The sequence below is a fragment of the Elephas maximus genome, chromosome 6, assembly GCF_024166365.1.
Source record: "Elephas maximus indicus isolate mEleMax1 chromosome 6, mEleMax1 primary haplotype, whole genome shotgun sequence".
NCBI classification, from domain to species: Eukaryota; Metazoa; Chordata; class Mammalia; order Proboscidea; family Elephantidae; genus Elephas; species Elephas maximus.
Window position 1 is genome coordinate 79,803,908 of NC_064824.1, and position 19,812 is coordinate 79,823,719.

Here is a 19,812-nt window from a genome sequence, read left to right on the forward strand (position 1 = left end):
CATCAGGCAAAGTCAATAATTTTAGACATTTAAATGAAAAGTCCTCTTTATTGGTGCACGGAAATGCAATTGTGTATGCAGGCACATACTATTAATAAAGCAGACTCAGGAAATTACTTGGATAATGTAAACTGACAAAATAAACACAACTGTTAGTCTTCATAAGCAAAAATAATTCTACAATTAATATTACTGATTCTATTTCCTTCTTAGGACAAGACCTGTAGTGATTGTCGAAGCTTCTTTAAACCACCCTGAGTCCGTGAATAGAACAAAATTTGACTGTATGGAAAATGGATTGCCTTCTGTGTGCATGAATCTAAAACTCTGCTTTTCATATAAGGGCAAAAAGGTTCCAGGTCATATCGGTAAGTGTGCTTTTGTATAATTAATGCCCAATGGAGCATGCATGTCTGCCGTTATTCTCATGATCATCTTTTGAGCCCTCATTGTTTTTCACCATGAAGATCTTTTTAGAACAGGAAAGAGCAGCCACCTGACTCATAGTTTTCTTCTTCATCTTCCAGATTCTCACATTGTTATAGTCAGTGAGTGAGGTATATAGGAGGTTGTAGTCATTTAGAGGTTGTGGCAAGAGGCGAAGCAGGAGTATCACTTGCTATATTAGTTTAAGGTCAACCCACTGAGGTTAATCTGTAAAATCCCTTTAAAGTTGAAAGAGCGCTTTCTCTACCTTAGTGGGCTCTGTAAAGCCTAGAACTGGCTTAAGCTGGGAGATCTGGGAGGAAGAAGATTTTTTTTCTTCATATTCTATCCTGCTTGAATAATTGAAGAAGCTTTTATGGAGTCTAGGATGTAATTCTAATTTCTATTGATAATACACATCTCTTAATGAGTTACAGTGACTTTCAGCTCCTGAGAGAGTCACCTCCATTTCCCTATAAATAAGGCACTCTCAGTTGTCATCTCTGGGCAAAGTAGCACTGATACGGATCTTTCAGAATTGTGGTTAGTCCCAAATCACATATATGTGACTTTGTAAATATTACATTTTTGCTAGTAGGTTAATGTTTCTACTTAGGCTACATTTAAGCTAATATTAGAATAGCTAGTGAAACTAGCCCGAGGTAGGAGAGATGTATACCTGGGTTTATCATTAAGACATTAATAATTCACAAAGTCTATGAGCTATCAGGAATCAGGCCCTCTCAAGACCTATCAAGAGTTGATTGTGCTCATGACCCTTCCGGCTGCTGTCATCTAAACATCATGAAAGGCATCAAATACTTACTGAACCCAAATCTCAGCCTGAATTAACTTGTGATGACATGGAAGGAATGAACGTGGTAGCTCTACTATGAATCAGACTCATTTTTCAATTGTGGGAACTGCACTGATAGGAGGCTGGGCCAGGCATCATCTGGTTATTGATGGGAGAAGTGGCAGTTTGAGAGTGTGATCCCAAAGTGAATTACACAGTAACACAGATGAGCTAATGGATTATCTGAAAGAGACAGATTGAATAAATATGATTATTTCCCTTTGGGTAAGATCCATGCTTCCTATTTCCTACATTCCGAACACCATTATGACCAGATATTTATGAAAATGGTTGAAAACAGAAGTATTAAGCTCATAAATAATCACAACATTGTTATGAAATCGTGCTTCGTAATTGTCATAAAATGACTCCTTGTGAGAAACAGTTCACACAGTAAGCATGTTTAATAAGACGAGGACATTTTGCCTCTTACTGTGAATGGATTTGTACTCACCCTTTTTTCATATACTTTTTGTCTCAGCTCAGTTAGGGTGATGAATTTGTAGACGGATATTTCAGTTGAAGCTTGCTCTCTGAGGTATTGAATCTCAGCTATTGTAATTTGGAAGTCAGTTGATATGGACTTTATTTTTTAGTTCCTAAATAAAGAGAAGGCTGAGATATTTATTTGATGTTTGTGGCAGTAATATAGATTTTGCACACAAGTTTCCTGGAAATAAGTAGGAGAAATCCTCTAGAAGAGTAAGTTACTCCTAAAATACAAATTAACCCTTCAGGAATTACATGAACTCTTTAAAATATCACTTAGGAATTATTGCTCTTGTGTAATAAGTTACATCATAGGAGCCTGGTAGATTTAGCATACTTTGCAAAGAACCCATTTAGATTCAGGAAGTGTCTCTTATTTTCTTGGCAAGATCTGAATTGGTATTTTTCAGTTACTTTTTTTTTTTCCTTATTTTATTTTTTGCTTATTAAAGATCTTTAACAAGCAGGTATTTACTATGTCAGATTTGAAACAAGTTCTTATCAAACTTCCGGAGTATTTACTGAGGAATGTATATATTTGTTTGTTTGTTTGTTTTGCAAAAACAAATAAAACGCTGCAGGTAAGACTGGAAACCAGTTAAAACAGAGGAAGCAGAAATAATCGGGAGAGAGCGCTAGAAAGGAGACACCTTTGAATAAACCTTTTAGATATGTTTGACTTTTGAATTATGTATTCATTTTACATAAAATGAAATTAAGGCAAAAAGTAAAATAGCAAATCCTCAAATTGGAAACAAACTGAAATAAATGAACCTAACCATATATGAAAATGGCCACATACCCACACAAAACAGAATTTTCCCCAGTGGCTTTGAGCACAGTGCTTTGCCTGTATTTCCTTAGTTAGGTATTCTAAGGACAAGTAACAGTTTTGCTCTTGGTGTTTTGAAACTTCTGTATACAGGAGGACTAAGCAAATAACTAAAGGTGTTAATATTGTTAATAGTTGGAACCCAGAGAAAAGTTTATAAATCCTTTTTTAAAATTATTTCTAAAAATAATTTTTGAAGTTTGTGTTTTAAAATTCTTCCCTCTTTCATATTTCAGGTTATTGTATTATTTAAATTTTATTTATTTTGTCAGTGAGAATATACACAGCAAAACATACACCAGTTCAGTAGCTTCTATGTGTACATTCACTGTGATAATTGATGATGTTCTTCAAGTTGGGCAACTGTGCTCACCCTCATTTTCTGAGTTATTCCTCCCGCGTTAACATAAACTCACTGCCCTCTAAGGTTCCTATGTGTTCTTCTGAGATGCTGTTAATCAATTTCATCCCATAGAGGTAGGTCTTAAGAGCTCATAATGCTCAAGGCACACATTTTTTACTAGTTAAGTCAAATTATTGTTCAGTTCTAAGATTTCAGGGACTATTTTTTGTTTAAGATTTAAATATTGTCTCAGGAAAATAGTATCAAGGGTTCATGCAGCCTTCATGGCTCTAGAAAGTCTGGAGTCCATGAGAATTTGAAATTCTGTTCTGCATATTCCCCCTTTTGATCAGGATGCCTCTGTAGAATTTTTTCTTTGATCAAAATATTCAGTAATGGTAGCTGGGCACCATGCAGTTCTTCTAGTCCATGGAAAAGGTGGCAGTTATTCCTGGAGGCAATTAGCCGCACATTCTGTATCCTCCTCCTATCCCTGACTCTCCTTCCTCTGATGGTCCAGGTGAATAAAACCCATTGTTGTGTCTTGGATGGCCACTTTCAAGCTTTTAAGACTCCAAGCACTACGTAACAAACTAGGAAGTAGAACAGAAGCACTAAACACGTTATTAGGCCGGTTCACTGAGATGTCCCATGAAACCATGACTCTAAACCTCCAAACCAAGGAACGAAATTCCATGAGGTATTTGGTTGTACATAATCAGTCTCATCAAATATTTTTTTTTTGTTTTGGCATTGTTTGCCAGTTCAGTTTTTTACAGGTGTACAACCTCTTGACAGCAATTATAATAATCGGTTGTGCAACCCTACCCTTGTTGTTGTTTGGTGCTGTCACATTGGTTCCCACTCATAGTGACCCTGTGTACAACAGAACAAAACACTGCCTGGTCCTGTGCCAGCCTCACAGTCATTGCTATATTTGAGTCCATTGTTGCAGCCACGTTGTCAGTCCATCTCGTACAGGGTCTTCCTCTTTTTCACTGACCCTGTACCTTACCAAGCATGGTGTCATTCTCCTGGGACTGGTCCCTTCTAATAACATATCCAAAGTACATGAGACAAAGTCTCGCCATCCTAGCTTCTAAGGAACATTCTGGATGTACTTCTTCATTCTGCAGACAGTCCATGGTATACGTAATACTCTTCACCAACACCATAATTCAAAGGCATCAGTTCTTCTTTGGTCATCCTTATTCATCCCTACCTTTAATCAATGCAATTTTCCATCGTTGTTACTCCCTTTTCCCCCGCCCTCCCAATCCTGGTAACCACTAATAAACTTTGGTCTCTATACATTTGCCTGTTCTTGTGTTTTTATGTAAGTGAGGTCATACAATATATGTCCTTTTGCAGCTAGAAATAGAAATACCATATGATGCAGTGATCCCACGCCTAGGAATATATCCTAGAGAAAGAAGTCATCACACGAATAGACATATGCACACCCATGTTCATTGCAGCATTGTTCACTATAGCAAAAATATGGAAACAATCTAGATGCCCATCAACAGATGAATGGATAAACAAACTGTGGTACATACACACAAAGGAGTATTACGCAACACTAAAGAACAACGATGAATCTGTGAAGCATCTCATAACATGGATGAAGCTGGAAGGCATTATGCTGAGTGAAATAAGTCAATCACAAAAGGACAAATGTTGTATGAGATCACTACTGTAAATACTCATGAAAAGGTTTACATACAAAAAGAAACAATCCTTGATGGTTACGAGGGAGGAGAGGGGTGGAGATGGAAAAACAGTAGATAAGTGGCAACTTTGGTGAAAGGTAAGACAGTACACGATACTGGGGAAGCCAGCACAACCTGTACAAGGCAAGGTCCTGGTAGCTCCATAGACACATCCAAACTCCCCAAGGGACCAAATTGCTGGGCTGGGCTGATCTCAAGAAATATCTAGCTCAATTGGCGTAACATAGTTTATAAAGAATATATTCTACATTCCACTTTGGTGAGTAGCGTCTGGGGTCTTAACAGCCTGTGAGTGGCCATCTAGGATACTCCACTGGTTTTACCCCTTTGGGAGCAAGGAAAAATTAAGAACACTAAAGATACAAGGGAAAGATTAGTCGAAAGGACTAATAATGGACCACATCTACCATGACTTCCACCAGACTGAGTCCAGTACAACTAGTTGGTGCCCAGCTACCACCACTGACTACTCTGACAGAGATCACAATAGAAGGTCCCGGACAGAGCTGGAGAAAAATGTAGAACAAAATTCTAACTCAAAAAGAAAAACCAGACTTGCTGGCCTGACAGAGACTGGAGAAACCCTAAGAGTACGGCTCCTGGACACTCTTTTAGCTCAGTAATGAGGTCACTCCTGAGGTTCACCCTTCAGCCAAAGATTGAACAGGCCCATGGAACAAAACAAGACTAAAGGGGTGCACCAGCCCTGGGGCAGGGACTGGAAGGCAGGAGGGAACAGGAAAGCTGGTAATAGGGCACACAGGCTTGAGAAGGGAGAATGTTGACGTGTCATGGGGTTGTTAACCAGTGTCAGAGAACAATGTGTGTACTGTTTGATGAGAAACTAGTTTGTTCTGTAAACCTTCATCTAAAATACAATTTAAAAAAAAAATTGTCCTTTTGTGGTTGACTTATTTCACTCAGCTTAATGTCTTCAAGCTCCATCCATATTGTAGCATGTATCAGGACTTCATTTCTGCTACTGGCTGAATAGTATTCCATTGTATGTATGTACTACATTTTGTTTATCTGTTCGTCAGTTGATGGGCATTTAGATTCTTTCCACCTTTTGGCCATTGTGAATAGTACTGAAGTGAACATTGGTGTAGAAGTTTCTGTTTGAGTCTCTAGCTTCAAGTCTTTTTGGTATATACCTAGAAGTGGAATTGTATTTTTAGTTTTTCGAGGAACCATGGCACTGTTTTCCACAACGGCTGTACCATTTTACATTCCCACCAGCAATGAATAAGGGTTCCAATTTCCCCGTATCCTCACCAGCATTTGTGATTTTGTGTGTGGGTATGTGTGTGTTTATTTATCTTAGGCATCCTAGTGGATATGAAGTAGTATCTCACTGCGGTTTTGATTTGTATCTTTCTGATGGCTAATGATGCTGACTGTGTTTTCATGTGTTTGATGGCCATTTGAATGTCCTTTTTGGTAAAATGTCTATTTAATTTCTTTGCCCACTTTATGACAAAGTTATTTGTCCTTTTTGTTGTTATGTTGCCAACGTTTTAGGTGATTTTTTAAAAGCTATTTAATGAATAAATTTTAAGATATTTACAGTATTCTGTGTAACAGCTATCATTTCAAAAATAATAAAATACATGTTTTAAGGTAATTATATTCATTAAATTCTGTTTCTATTTTTGTAGTTTTGGTTTATAACATGAGTCTGGATGTGAACAGAAAGGCCGAATCTCCATCGAGATTTTACTTTTCTTCTAATGGAACTTCTGATGTGATTACGGGAAGCATACAAGTATCAAGCAGAGCAGCTAACTGTAGAACACATCAGGCCTTCATGCGGGTAATGTGAACTGTTATTAATGAATATGTAAACTTAAAATATTCACAAAACAGTAAGAACCCTATTGTGTAGATCTCTTTTTGTAAAATACAATTAATAGCAAGTGTTATTCCCTCCTGAACTTGACGGCCTATTGTTCCAGACGCAGAATGTTAGTACCAACCTGGATAATTTAAAGTTCACATTTCAACATCTTCTTTATTTTGTGTTCGTCATAATCTACAATGTCACTGTTTTTGAAGATTTGCCTTTTTTTTTCCTACAATTGCTGTTTTTTTTTTTTTTTTAATTTCTGTCTATATGTGAGGTGCCGTTGAGTCAGTCCCAACTCATAGTGCACCAGAACAAAACACTGCCCGGTCCTGCACCATCCTCACAATCATTGCTATGTTTGAACCCATTGTTGCAGCCACTGTATCAGTCTATGTCCTTGAGGGTCTTCCTCTTTTTCGCTGACCTTTCACTTTACCAAGCATGTTGTCATTCATCAGGACCTGATCACTCCTGATAATATGTCACTGTCCTCACTTCTAAGCCATTCTGGCTGTACTTCCTCCAGGACAGATTTGTTCATTCTTCTGGCAGTCCACAGTATATTCAGTATTCTACGCCAGCACCATACCTCAAGTGCATCAATCCTTCTTCAGTCTTACTTATTCATTGTCCAGCTTTAAAAACACAATTGAAGACACCATGGCTTGAGTCAGGAGCACCTTAGTGCTCAAGGTGACTTCTTTGTTTTTTAACACTTTAAAGAGGTCTTTTGCAGCAGATTTGCCCAATGCAGTACACTGTTTGATTTCTTAACACCTGCTTCCTTGACATTGACTATGGATCTGAGTAAAATGAAATCCTTGACAACTTCAATATTTTCCCCATTTATCATGATATTGCTTATTAGTCCAGTTGTGAGAATTTTTGTTTTATGTTGAAGTGCAATACATACTGAAGGCTGTAGAGTCTTTGATCTTCATCAGTAAGTGCTTCAAGTCCTCTTTGCTTTTAGCAAGCGAGGTTATGTCATCTGCATATGGCAGGTTGTTAGTAATTCTTCTTGCAATCCTGATGCCATGTTCTTCATATAGTCCAGCTTCTTGGATTATTTGCTCAGCATAGAGATCAAATAAAAAAGGTGAAAGGATACAACCCTGACACACATCTTTCCTGATTTTAAACTATGCGATATCCTCTTGTCCTGTCTATGTATCTGTCTAGGAATGTCCATGTTGAGTAGCTCTGATGGAGCCTCAGATCTATTCCATAGTAGTTTTTTGGGGGCTGGAGAGTAGTTTTTTTTTTTTTTTTTATGTGACTCTAGAGAAGCAGAGTCCAACATAACCGTTTTGGATTATGTCTTTGTCTCTGTGCCAGCATTGTCAGTGATGTCGGTGAGAACTTGAACAGTTGTAGCCTTGTGGGTATCATCTGTGGGGCTCACGTGATGGTTATGGGTATTTCTTGCCAAGGCACAGCCGATCCCATGTTTCTTGTATTAGACCACTCATTTCCAAACTGATAATCACACTGCTCACATTGATCAAATTTTATCATATGAAGCGGTGCCAGGTCTTTTTCATCAGGGAATGGTGTACTTCATCAGAAAACCTATTGCCACAGAAAAGCCAAACTATTCCCAGGAGCCTTTTTCTGGGATCTCAAATAGTAGCATCGCTTAGAACTTAATTTTCCCTTAGATACTTATTCCAAGCAAATGCACGCAGGCATCAAGACTCTAATACACCACTAAATGCTAAGAGCAATAATCCCCATGCTATTTCCTCATTCCCCTTAACAGGTTTTATTGTCGTACTAGAATAAAGCTATTAGATGGTTGAGAGCCAAAAACAGAGAATGATATTAATGTAGCCATCATTTATGTAGTAGAGTTTAAAGAGATTCCTTTTTTGCGTCCTCCTTAGACGTGGTTTTACTTAGGTCAGTCAGTTTTATAGACACACGTTGTGACCATATTAAAGGCAATAAAAGAGTCAATATTAGATGTTCACAAAGAAACACACTGTGTTGAATTTGTAAAAAGGGCAGCAAATCTATCTGGTTTATTTAGTCCTATGTTTCTTGGCGTTGTTCTTACGAATAAGGGTTCATGAAAATTGTACATTTACTTCAGAATGAATTTGTAGTGGAAATTACGATATAGCCAAGGTTTCTGTGTTTCATTGCATATATACTTGTAGTGTTACCGTGGTGTTGACAGCAGCAGGATAGCCGCGGGCTTTAGGTCATTTAACCAGCAAGTGTATTGTGGAGTTTAAATGAAAGAATTTAGTGCTCGGGTTGGTACATAATGGGGGTTTTAAAAAAAAGTAATAATTTCCTCCCTTCCTAATTTCCCTTCCTTTTGTTTGGGACATGTTTCACTCTCATATATAGAAAGGCAAAAGGCTACTCTAACCCTCTCACTTGCAAACAAACCCAGGAAAGATATAAGGACCATAGAAACAGCTGCCTCAACAGTTGTGTCAAGGAACCCTAACTGCTACTGGGAAGTGTGTGGAGATGTAATGAGCGCACTATCCACCCTCAACAGGGTGGTGTCCTAAGGCTTTTAGAAACATTAACACTAACTGTGAGGCTATACGGAAACCTCGGTGGCGTAGTGGTTAGGTGCTATGGCTGCTAACCAAAAGGTAGGCAGTTCGAATCCACCAGATGCTCCTTGGAAACTTTATAAGATAGTCCTACTCTGTCCTATAGGGTCGCTATGAGTCGGAATCGACTCAATGGCAATGGTGTGTATGTATGAGGCTATATAGCATTGCCATGAGTTGGAATTAACAGAAATGGGTTTACTTTTGTTTTTTATGAGGCTTCTACCAAACCAAAACCAAACCCAGCATCGTCGAGTTGATTCTGACTCATATCGACCCTATAGGAGAGGGTAGAACTACCCCATAGAGTTTCCGAGGAGCGCCTGGCGGATTCAAACTGCCGATCCTTTGGTTAGCAGCCGTAGCACTTAACCACTATGCCACCAAGGTTTCCAAGGCTTCTACAGTCTGAAAGAATAAGACAGCAACCTGAATTCTCCTATCTTTCAAGTAATAGCAGAAAAGAAGGTAGACAGTAGTCAAGATGCCTAGAATGTTTCTGTGTTCTGTAAAACATGTTCAGTGACAGGAGTGTTAATATTCATATGCATTCGACCTCAACACCCCTAACAATGAAATGTAGTGACACTTGTTAATCATGTAGTTAGGCTCCCAACCCCCAACTGTCAGAGAATTCCCTGCCTGCTAATTGGGAATGTTTTACTTGTATAGTTGTTCTCATTAACCATATCAATTAAGCTCCATTTTTCCATTCACTTAGTTAATTCAATAGATATTTACTAAGTGCCTATATTGTGTTGGACATCCCTGGTGGTACAAATGGTTTACATGCTAACCGGTACTGATGTATTGTTCCCGGTTTTGTTTGAGACGCTTGTGTATATCAGTGAATGAAACAGAAAAAGATTTCTACCTTCATAGAGCCTGTACTCTTGAGGGGGAGATAAACAATAAAGTGAAAATTTTATAGTATTTTAGAAGAAGATGGAGATGATGGAAAAAAGATAAAAGAGGGTAGAGTAACGGAAATCATGGAGTGCTGGTGGAAGAGTGAAGGGGCAATTTAAATAGTGGTCAGAGTAGGCCTCTTCAGAAGTTCGTATTTAAACAAAAACTTGAAGGAGAGAAAGTTACCTATGTAGCTATTTAGAGGAGTAGTTCTCAGTCTGAGTGTGCATCAGAATCCCCTGGAGGCTTGTTAACACACAGACTGTTGGGCCCCACCCAAAGTTTTAAATTTAGTATGTTTAGGATGAGGCATGATAATTTTCATTTCTATGAAGTTTCCGGAGCCCGGGTGGCATAGTGGTTAAAAGTTCATCTGCTAACCAAAAGGTCAACAGTTCAAATCCACCAGCTGCTCCTTGGAAAGCCTATGGGGCAGTTCTAGTCTGTCCTATAGTGTCATTGTCAGTCGGAACTGACTCAATGGCACCTGACAACACCAATGACGTGAAGTTTCCAGGTGATGCTGATGCTGCTGGCCTGTGAGCCATACTTTGAGAACCACTGATCTAGGAGAAGAACATTACAGAAGAAAGAGCTAGGAAAAAAGGCCTAAGGAACACTGGAGAGGGAAGAAAGTTTAGAAAGTGAGCAAGAGGGGACGTGTAGCAAAAAGAATCAGATCATTTTGGTTCTTTGAATTTTTTTCTGAGTGAAATGGAGACCTATTGTAGAGTTTTGAGAAGAGGAATGACCTGATCTGATTTAGGAATAAAAAGGATCATTCAAGCTGCTATGTTGAGAATGGACTGTAGGGTATCAAGGGTTAACACAGGGCAAAGATGATACCTCAGTAGCTCAGGTAAGCAATAATGGTTGCTCCAACCAAGGTTTAGCGGTCAGTACGGTGAGAGGTAGTTGAAAGCATATCCTACACCATTTATTGAAAATTAGATGTTAGTGTTTGAGAGGCTCCAAGATGACTCCAAGATCTTTAGCCCAAGAAACTAGAATTAGTTTTCATCCATTGAGATAGGGACTATTGCAAGAGATGCAGTTTGGGGGCAGGAGTTCAAATGTGGACCTGTTAAGCTGAAGAGACCTGTTTTATCTTCAAGAGTATGTATCAATTACTTGTATACTCACCTGGAGTTCAAGTGAGATATAGGCCTGGAAATATAACTTAATGAAATCTTTGGTTTTTAAAGTGCATGGTTTTTAAAGCCATTGTAAAGCATATGAGATGGTTGAGGTCACCACAGAAGGAGAAGAGGAATCCAGTCTGCACCTTGGGGCACTATACCTTGAGGAGGTACAGAGGAGAGGGGGTACAGATGACAGGAACAGTCAGTGAGGAAGGAAGACAAGCCAGAAAGTGTGGCATCCTGGAAGTGAAGCAAATAAAGTGGAGCAAGGAGCAGGGTGTGACAGTGTTTTCAGTGCTACCCCTGGTCAGATAAGATGAGGACTGAGACTGACCAGTGGATTTCCTAGTGTGCAAGTACTTGGTGATCTTGACCAAAGCAATTTCAGAGGAGTGTTTTGAGCGGAGGAGAGAAGGAGAGGGATTGGAAACAGACAATACAGGCTTTTCATTCGTGGAGTTTTACTCCAAAAGGGATCAAAGACATGGTGGGAGTGTGGGGGTTGGGGGAGGATGTCAGTTGTGGACAAGGGAAATGGATAGTATTTTGTATCTTTCTTTTAAGGTAGAAGAAATATCAGCATGCTTTTATGCTGACGGGTGTGTTTCAATAGAGTGAAAAAATGATGATATAGGTGAAGGGAGAATAGCTGGAGCAATGTTCTTGAGAAGGCAAGCAGGGTGGGATCAATAGCACAAGTGAAGAGCTTGGTTCTCCATAGAAAAAAAAGAAGCATGGATAAATTCATCTGTGTATGTTCATGCAGATGCCAGGCAAATGTGGCGGTGGGGACTGTGTAAGCTCTCTTATGATTGCTTTAATATTCTCACTGAAGTAAGAAGCAAAGCCATCAGCTGAAGTGAGGGTAGCAGAAGCAGTATTTGAGGTTTGAGAAGAAGATGTGAAACAGTTTTCTGTGAGAGTGAAAGAGTAAAGAAGTATAATGTGGTTGCCAGGTGGCATTATCTGCCCATGTGCATTCAAGATCATAAAACGAGATTAGTCAGCATGGTGTAATTTTTTTCCAGTCATATTCAACCTTACAAGTGGCAGTAAATGAAGAGTTAACAATTAAGCAGGGTTTTGGGTTTGCCAAGAAAGAAAGTAAAGCAAGACAAGGTCAAGAGAGTCAAGGAAGTATGCAGAGGAGTGGCTATATTGTCGGCCATGAACTTTAAGCAGGGTAAGGAGGGGGGTGTCAAGAATTGAATTATGTCCCCCAAAAATGTATATATCAGTTTGGCTGGGCCATGATTCCTGGTATTGTGTGATTTTCCTATTGTAAATCCTGCCTGTATGATGTTAATGAGGGAGGATTGGCTGCAGTTGTGTTAGTGAGGCAGGACTCAATCTAAGAGATTAGACTGTGTCTTGAGGCAATCTCTTGAGATACGAAAGAGAGAAGTGGGCAGAGAGACAGGACGACCTCATACCATGAAGAAAGGAGCACCAGAGCAGAGCGAGTCCTTTGGGCCCAGGGCTCCTGTGCAGAGAAGCTCCTAGGTCAGGGGAAGATTGATGAGAAGGGCCTTCCTCCAGGGCCGGCAGAGAGAGAAAGGCATCCCCCTGAAGCTGACACCCTGAATTTGGACTTCTACCCTACAAGACTGTGAAAAAATAAATTTCTCTTTGTTAAAGCCATCCACTTGTGATATTTCTGTTATAGCAGCACTAGATGACTAAGACAGGGGAGAGCCATCAAGAGGGTGACTAACAGGGAGAAAGCTTAACTGGAGGTCCCAATGGGATCAACAAATTATTGGAATTGGGTATTAAAGGGGAGGAACTGGAAAGATCTCATCAATATGACAACATGTAAAAGCCACTGGGGACCTGAGGTGAGGAAAAGATTGAATTTTGTTTTTATTGTTTATAATTCTGTGATTATTTCATGCAAAAAAAAGTCTGTAAATCGACTTATATCTCCAAAACCCACCAAATCCCTTCACTGTAGAGAATTTGTCTATAGAAGAAACCCAGATCTCATTATAAATTTGAGCTTTTATTAAATCCTGTTTTAATCACACATTCTCCATCTTCATACATTGGATCTTATTGGGATACAGGTGATGTTTTTAGGAATCAGTATATTCATCTCAGTGACATCACTGGGAAATAGTTTTTGTAGAAACAGAAAATGAAGTTTAAGTAATGTTAAAGTTATGAGCCCTAGCCATAAAGAAAAAAAAAATAAGATGTTTTTAACTCCTGAAATTTTCAGATGTGTATCCTCAGGCGTGTTATTTTTCTGAGACTATGTGGTTCTTTATCTGCCTTGTAAGAGCATCATTTTTCTCAAGAATTCTATAAAGAAAAATCTGAGAGTGTTCCATTTGTATAATTGTTAGGACATCTGTCCTGGGGGTGTTCTCTCTTCTCAGGAATTTGAAGTTTCAAATGTTTGAATGTTTACCACCTGAATCGAGCTTACTAGATAACATGACTATATTACATGTGGTCCTAGTTCAGTTTACAATCTCTGCCTCCAGTCTTACCTTCTCCCCTCCAAACCATTACCGCCATTGGCCCCAGAGGAAAATTTTAAAAACGCCCATCTCTTCACATCACTCCTTGCCAAATATCCTTCTATGTAAGAACCTTTCTGATTCCCTTTCAAATCTACATTAGGTGGCCCTCCTTCCTCTGTTTTTATGCATGCATGTAACAGAACACTTACCCTCATACTATATGTGTAGATTTATGGGTTATAGACAGAGACAAAGGTACTGCTTATCAAGTTTGTATCTCCAGAGTCTTACTTCTACACAGTCAGCCCATGAGTAGATATCTTCAATGTGTTTATACCTCAACCTTATTTTTTATAAATATTCCTTGGCCTCACTCTTAAATTCCTTCAATATATAAAAACAATAGGAGGACGTCAACCTACAGTTAAGCTCTAAAGCCAGACATAGGTAAACCCGTTGCTGTCGATTCCAACTCATAGTGACTGTATAGGACAGAGTAGAACTGCCGCATAGAGTTTTCTAGGTCATAATATTCACAGGAGCAGAATGCCACATCTTTCTCTTGCAGAGCAGCTGGTGGGTTGGAACCACTGACCTTTCGGTTAACTGCCGAGCACTTAACCACTGTGCCACCAGGGTTCCTTTGGCCATAAATAGTTGACCATGAATACAAATTTCCATGAAAGTCAAACAAGAAGGCAGACTTTGTGTAATTTCAGGCACATGCTAATTTACAAGCCTGTGAGTGTCTTATTTTATATAATTGTCCTTAGAAACATGGCATGGAATCTTCATTATTTTTAATATAAACAGCACGTGCCCATTCAAATTAAATTTTAAGCAAATCTACTTTCTCCTCCTAAACACTTAGTCACTTTAAGGCACTTTTGATATTATCGTTTTTGTCCTTAGGAGGAGCTGTAAAAGTTAGGTAAGTGCAAATGTCTGTCAAATACAGTTTTTGCAAGAGTATACATACATTTTACATATTTGAGAAAAGCATAATTAGTAGCTAACTAGGGTAATGAAAGTAATATACACCAGATGTAGGGAAGACCTTGTGGAAAATTAGTATGAATTAGGTAACGTGATTTGGTCAAAGCAAGCTTGTTGAGAATTAAAACAGTGGACATGTGGAGGGACAATCAGTGGCTGTCTAGCTCCTACACCTAGGGAATAATTTAATCAATTTTGCTATTGTAATACTCAAGGCTTCAAGCTGTTCCATTTTCACAAGTTGATAACTTGGGATTTGGGTCTTGATTTGCAGCATTCCTATATGGTCAAGGTTTCATGTTGAGATGATCACTTATTAAGTAATTTAATAAAGGCATCTCTAATGAGTAGGAGTGGCAGAGTAATCAGAGATCTTGAGTGCTCTGATTCATGCCCTAAATCTTCTCGATGCCATTTAATTAATAGAAGTCTAATATTACATAACTCATTTTCTGTTTAACGTTCATTGGTTGGAAATAGTCTAATTCACCTTTCTTTCTTCTTCCTTCCAAATGTTCGCCAGAATTTTGTATCTTGAGAAACTGCAATTCAGTAATTCTTTGATTGGCTTATATAGCTACATTTGGAAGCAACGTGCACATAATTATAATGTTTAACATCTTTTGAAACCTTAGTATGTGCCAGGCATCACGTTAAGTGTTTTGCCTACAGTACGTCACTTAATCGTCACAGCAATGAGGTGCAGTTGTCATCAACATTATAGTCACCATTATTGCTATTTTTAGATGACGTAACTGAGCACAGACAGATTCAGTAACTTCTCCAAAGTTACATAGATAGTCAGTGAGGGACCTGAGAGTTGAACCCAGGGATTCCACCTCCAGACCACCTGCTCTTAACCACTATCTACACCTGTTGATAATGTTGTAAAAGATGAGAAGTAAAAAATTACATTTTTTTATTATAATTACATGAAGACATAGAAATAGATGTAGTCTTTTATGTGGTGTGTGTCATCTTTACTAATTTACTTCATTGATTTTTATCACAAGTTACTATCGATGTATATTGTGCTGCAATAATCTGTTCGATAGGTATTTTTCCCTACCTGTCAGGAATTATTAATTGATGAGTTTTAAAAATGACCTCTTCTTTATTTGCTTTTAGGCAGTCATGTTTAAGCCATACTCCAATCTTGAAATGTGTATAGATAAATAGAACCCTGGTCCACTGACATTACCCACTAGAAGGTCTGTCAATTACAATGTCTTGGATCTACTCTGAGGAACTCACCAAACATAAATGGAAACCTCAGTTGTGGTTTAAGGTAGTATGTCTAGCATAGGTGAAAACACTTGAGTCTCTTTTTAAAGATTAGAATAACCTCTAGAGTGAAATGGGCATATGAAAACTGGAGTCAAACTGAGCAAAGCCTGTGACCATTTTCAGATATCTTCCCAGAATAGTAATAATTCAAACCAAGAAGAATAAAAATGTCATGGATTTTTAAACTAGTTTCTGTGTGGGGAGACTGTATCTGCTAGTTATGAACTGCTCTTCCGAATCATGTGATCATTTATTTTCTTTTTTGTTATGCTTGAGATACTTGGTTTATAGACTTGCCATCAACATGTCTTGTTTAATGTAACTTAATTATCAACTGAATTCTGTTATAAATCTTCATGAATTACTCTATTAGAAAACCTTATCTGCCCACCCTTTTAGATAAGGAGAAAAAGAAAGGATTCTGTTTTAGTTAACACACTTGGAAAATCTCATTGCTCTCTAGGGATGGCTCAGGCAAGTGCTTTTTAAGACTCAACAGCAGTGGGTTTGGTTTGGTTTTTTGGTATCTTAGCTGACTTCCATGTACTTTTTTCATAAACGTGAGTTCTAGAATACCTTCACTATCCAGTGAAGTCTTCTTTAATTGAATGTCAAATACTTTCGAAGTTACTTTCTTCTTGGTCATTTTATTGTTTGTTCCAGTGTATGCTAGCAAATAATATTGATAGTAATGTGGTAGGTACTCTTTTAAGGAGAAGGCTAGTGAATAATTAAGTGAAAAGTAATAAAATTTTTGCCGGAAAATATCAAAAAAGAAAAAAGAAAACAAAAATAATGCCTGCGTGTAGAAATGTATGAATTGACAATCAGTGTAATAAACTCAAGAACTATTTCTCTGGAGGCAGAGGACTAAACTAAAAAAATTCCAATTATTTAAAAAGACTTCTTTTTGAACATAGAAAAATAAGATTAAGAATGAGAAATGCTGTGCAGAAATTACTAATAAATTAAAAAGAATGCAATACAGAGTAGAATGGATTCCTAATGGGTTACAATTCCTGTGTTATTGATAAATAAATGCAAGAACTCTTTCTTTGTGAAATATAAAAGCAAAATAAGCCTGGAAAACTAAGACAATAAGAAAATTCAGTAAAACAACTAGGATATAACATTAAATAAATAAGACAAATAACTTCCATATGTAACATTCATAACCTGTTAGAAAATATGATGGAAAAGGTCCATTAAGAATAGCAAAAAATAAATAAATAAAAAAGAATAATTTTATAATAAATATATTGAATCCAAAAGTTACTTAGAGATATGGAAGCATAAATACATTGAGAGATATATTTCTACAAGTCTAATGCAGGTTTTATTCTGTTTTACTAAATAGAATAAAATGTTGATTAACACTTTGAAATAATTTACAAAGAGTTAATAATATAATGGAAAATGCTTATGTTATAATGTCAAGTAATAAAATATATGTATAGAAAATAGCAAGGAAGGAAATATGCTCAAATGTGGATCTTTGTAGCTATTATTGGATGGCTATAATTTTTCACTTTTTATGCTTTTGTGTGTGTGTGTTTTCCTAAGAAATATAAATGCTTTTGTAATGAGGAAAATATGCAAATTTAATTTTTCAACAATTTAGCTAAAAAACATAAGGACTTGTATTGGCTTCTATGTATTGTGTTTGGCCTTATGGACAGAAGGAGGAGTTTTATATTTTTGTTTACATGCTAATTTTTATTAGTAATCCATATTGTTTTTAATTTCCTTAGAAAGATGTGCGGGACATCCTTACTCCAATTCAAATAGAAGCTGCCTACCACCTCGGGCGTCACATCATCAGTAAACGAAGTACAGAGGAATTCCCCCCCCTTCAGCCAATTCTTCAGCAGAAGAAAGAAAAAGACATGATTAAAAAAACGGTTGGAATATTTTCCTTTATTCAAAACATTGTTTTACATACACCTAAAGAGTGTTTTTTTTTGAAATAGGGCATAAATCTGGGGAATTTCTCTGAATTCTTTAATTTTTTAATGAATGGTTTTCTTATAAAAATAGATTTATGGTATGTCTTATTTTCTATTTTTCTTTACTTTTTTATTTCCTTTATGATAGTGAAGTGAATGTTTTTAAATATATATCTAATCATAGAAGTAGTTCCCTGTATATATAAATGTTAATTTTCTTTCCTCGATGCCTTCCCAGTGAAGATAATTTCTTACTAGAGAGAAATCATAATGGAAGTAAGTTGCACTGATGAGTTAGTTATACAGTATCTTCATGTGTGGTCTATTTATCTTTGTCTCTCATTTTATCATGCGTGGTCTCTTTGACTTCCTCATTTTCTGTCTCCTCTCATTTTCTCTCTCCCTCTCACTCAACTTATCCACAGATTTGCTCATGTCTTGTTAGTCAGATTCCCTTACTGGGTTTCACTCATTTATAAACATATGTATTTATGTTACCCAATGATTTCTGTTTGTTTGTTTTTAATTTCATTATATGCTTTGCCGCTACACCTCACCTCAGCATCAATTGTGTTTTAAAATGGATCCTGCTTTCTAAACAGTGAGCTGCTTTTTCTGAATTATCCCAAAATATTTCCGTTTCACTGACAGTTGTATTTATTCCCAGGAGTCTTGTTGTTCAAATGTTTACTGTCCAGCAACACAAAGTCAGTCAACAGGATGTGTTGGGGCATGGTAAAGAGCACTCATTATAACATTTGCTAATGGCATAATGTAAAAGATGAAAGGGACATTTAAAGGTCTAGTTCATGTCCTGCCCAGAGAAAATTGCACCAAAGTCACTTCAAGATATTTGAGCGTACAATCACTACTGTCTAATCTAGAATACTAAATCGAAAGAGGATAATAACTTAAGAGCAAATTTTCTTTATACCCTTTTAAAAAAGTTTTTGTGAGTAAGTTTTTTCACTTTTCTGTTGAGTTTTAGCTTTCAATATCAACAGTTTTTTTTTAATGTCTTTAATAATGAAAATCTCAATGTTACAAGTACAGATACCTTAGTAATTTTAGTTATATTAGAGTCGTCTACATTTTGATTCTTCGAACAACCTGCTTCACAAATTAAAAAGTGCCAGAAAAAAATAATATTGACTTTGTCCTTTAGAGGAAGATTAATGCTTTCCTTCTGTTCCCCCAGGGATAACCAGTTTGTGGGCTGACATACTATTGACAATACTGTAGCCTCTTTCCACTTTGTGTGACTGGCTCCTTCTCTGACTTTCTAGATCTCTCTGCCCTGCTTCTCTCCATCTTTCATCTATTCCTCTTATCTTCCTTTCCTTTTTATCTCTCCCCATTTTTCTTTCTGTCAGAGTTACATCTCAGACCTTTCCACATACCTTGTGATATCTCTGGGCTCTATAAAATGTTCAGAGCTAAATTAATTCCAGAACCTTTGCAATAGATTATCATTTAATTTCGTCCAGCATTTTCTCAAAGCAACATTTCTATATTTCAATATTTTATCATTTTCAATGAATATTAAATCACTCCCTTGCCATTTGCCAGAATTAAGGAAGTCCATGTTTGGGTGTAATAAGTGAGCTCAAACTGCAGCAACAGAAAATTGAGATGAGCTAGACAAAGAGCATCTTGGCAGCACTGGTTTTTAAACACTTACATAGGTTACTTACCTAAGTGTGATTACACTGTTATAAAAGATAAAAATCATTTTCAGTTGGAATGAAAAATTGAGACCACGCTAGTATTCAATTATCTGTATGGTGCCTTTAATTTAATCTTATTTTTCTAACCTTAGTTTATTTAACAATTTTAGACTCTAAATTTATCTATTGGAGGAACTTTAAGTTCCATTCGCCCTGAAATTGTTTCTTATTTGAACCTACTGAGTAATTCATAAAATGAGCTACTCAAAATGGTGTTATTGATGTCATGCCTTAAT

General features: G+C 37.3%; 1 protein-coding gene across 1 annotated transcript in view; it reads left to right on the plus strand.

Moving 5' to 3' along the window:
* The window catches only part of ITGA4 (integrin subunit alpha 4), a 99,779-nt gene that overhangs the window by 39,338 nt on the left and 40,629 nt on the right, over positions 1-19,812 (plus strand). The window contains exons 14-16 of the mRNA XM_049887570.1: positions 214-368; positions 6,338-6,492; positions 17,655-17,804. Of these exons, the coding sequence (XP_049743527.1) occupies positions 214-368; positions 6,338-6,492; positions 17,655-17,804 (460 nt within the window). The remainder of the gene's footprint in view (positions 1-213; positions 369-6,337; positions 6,493-17,654; positions 17,805-19,812) is intronic.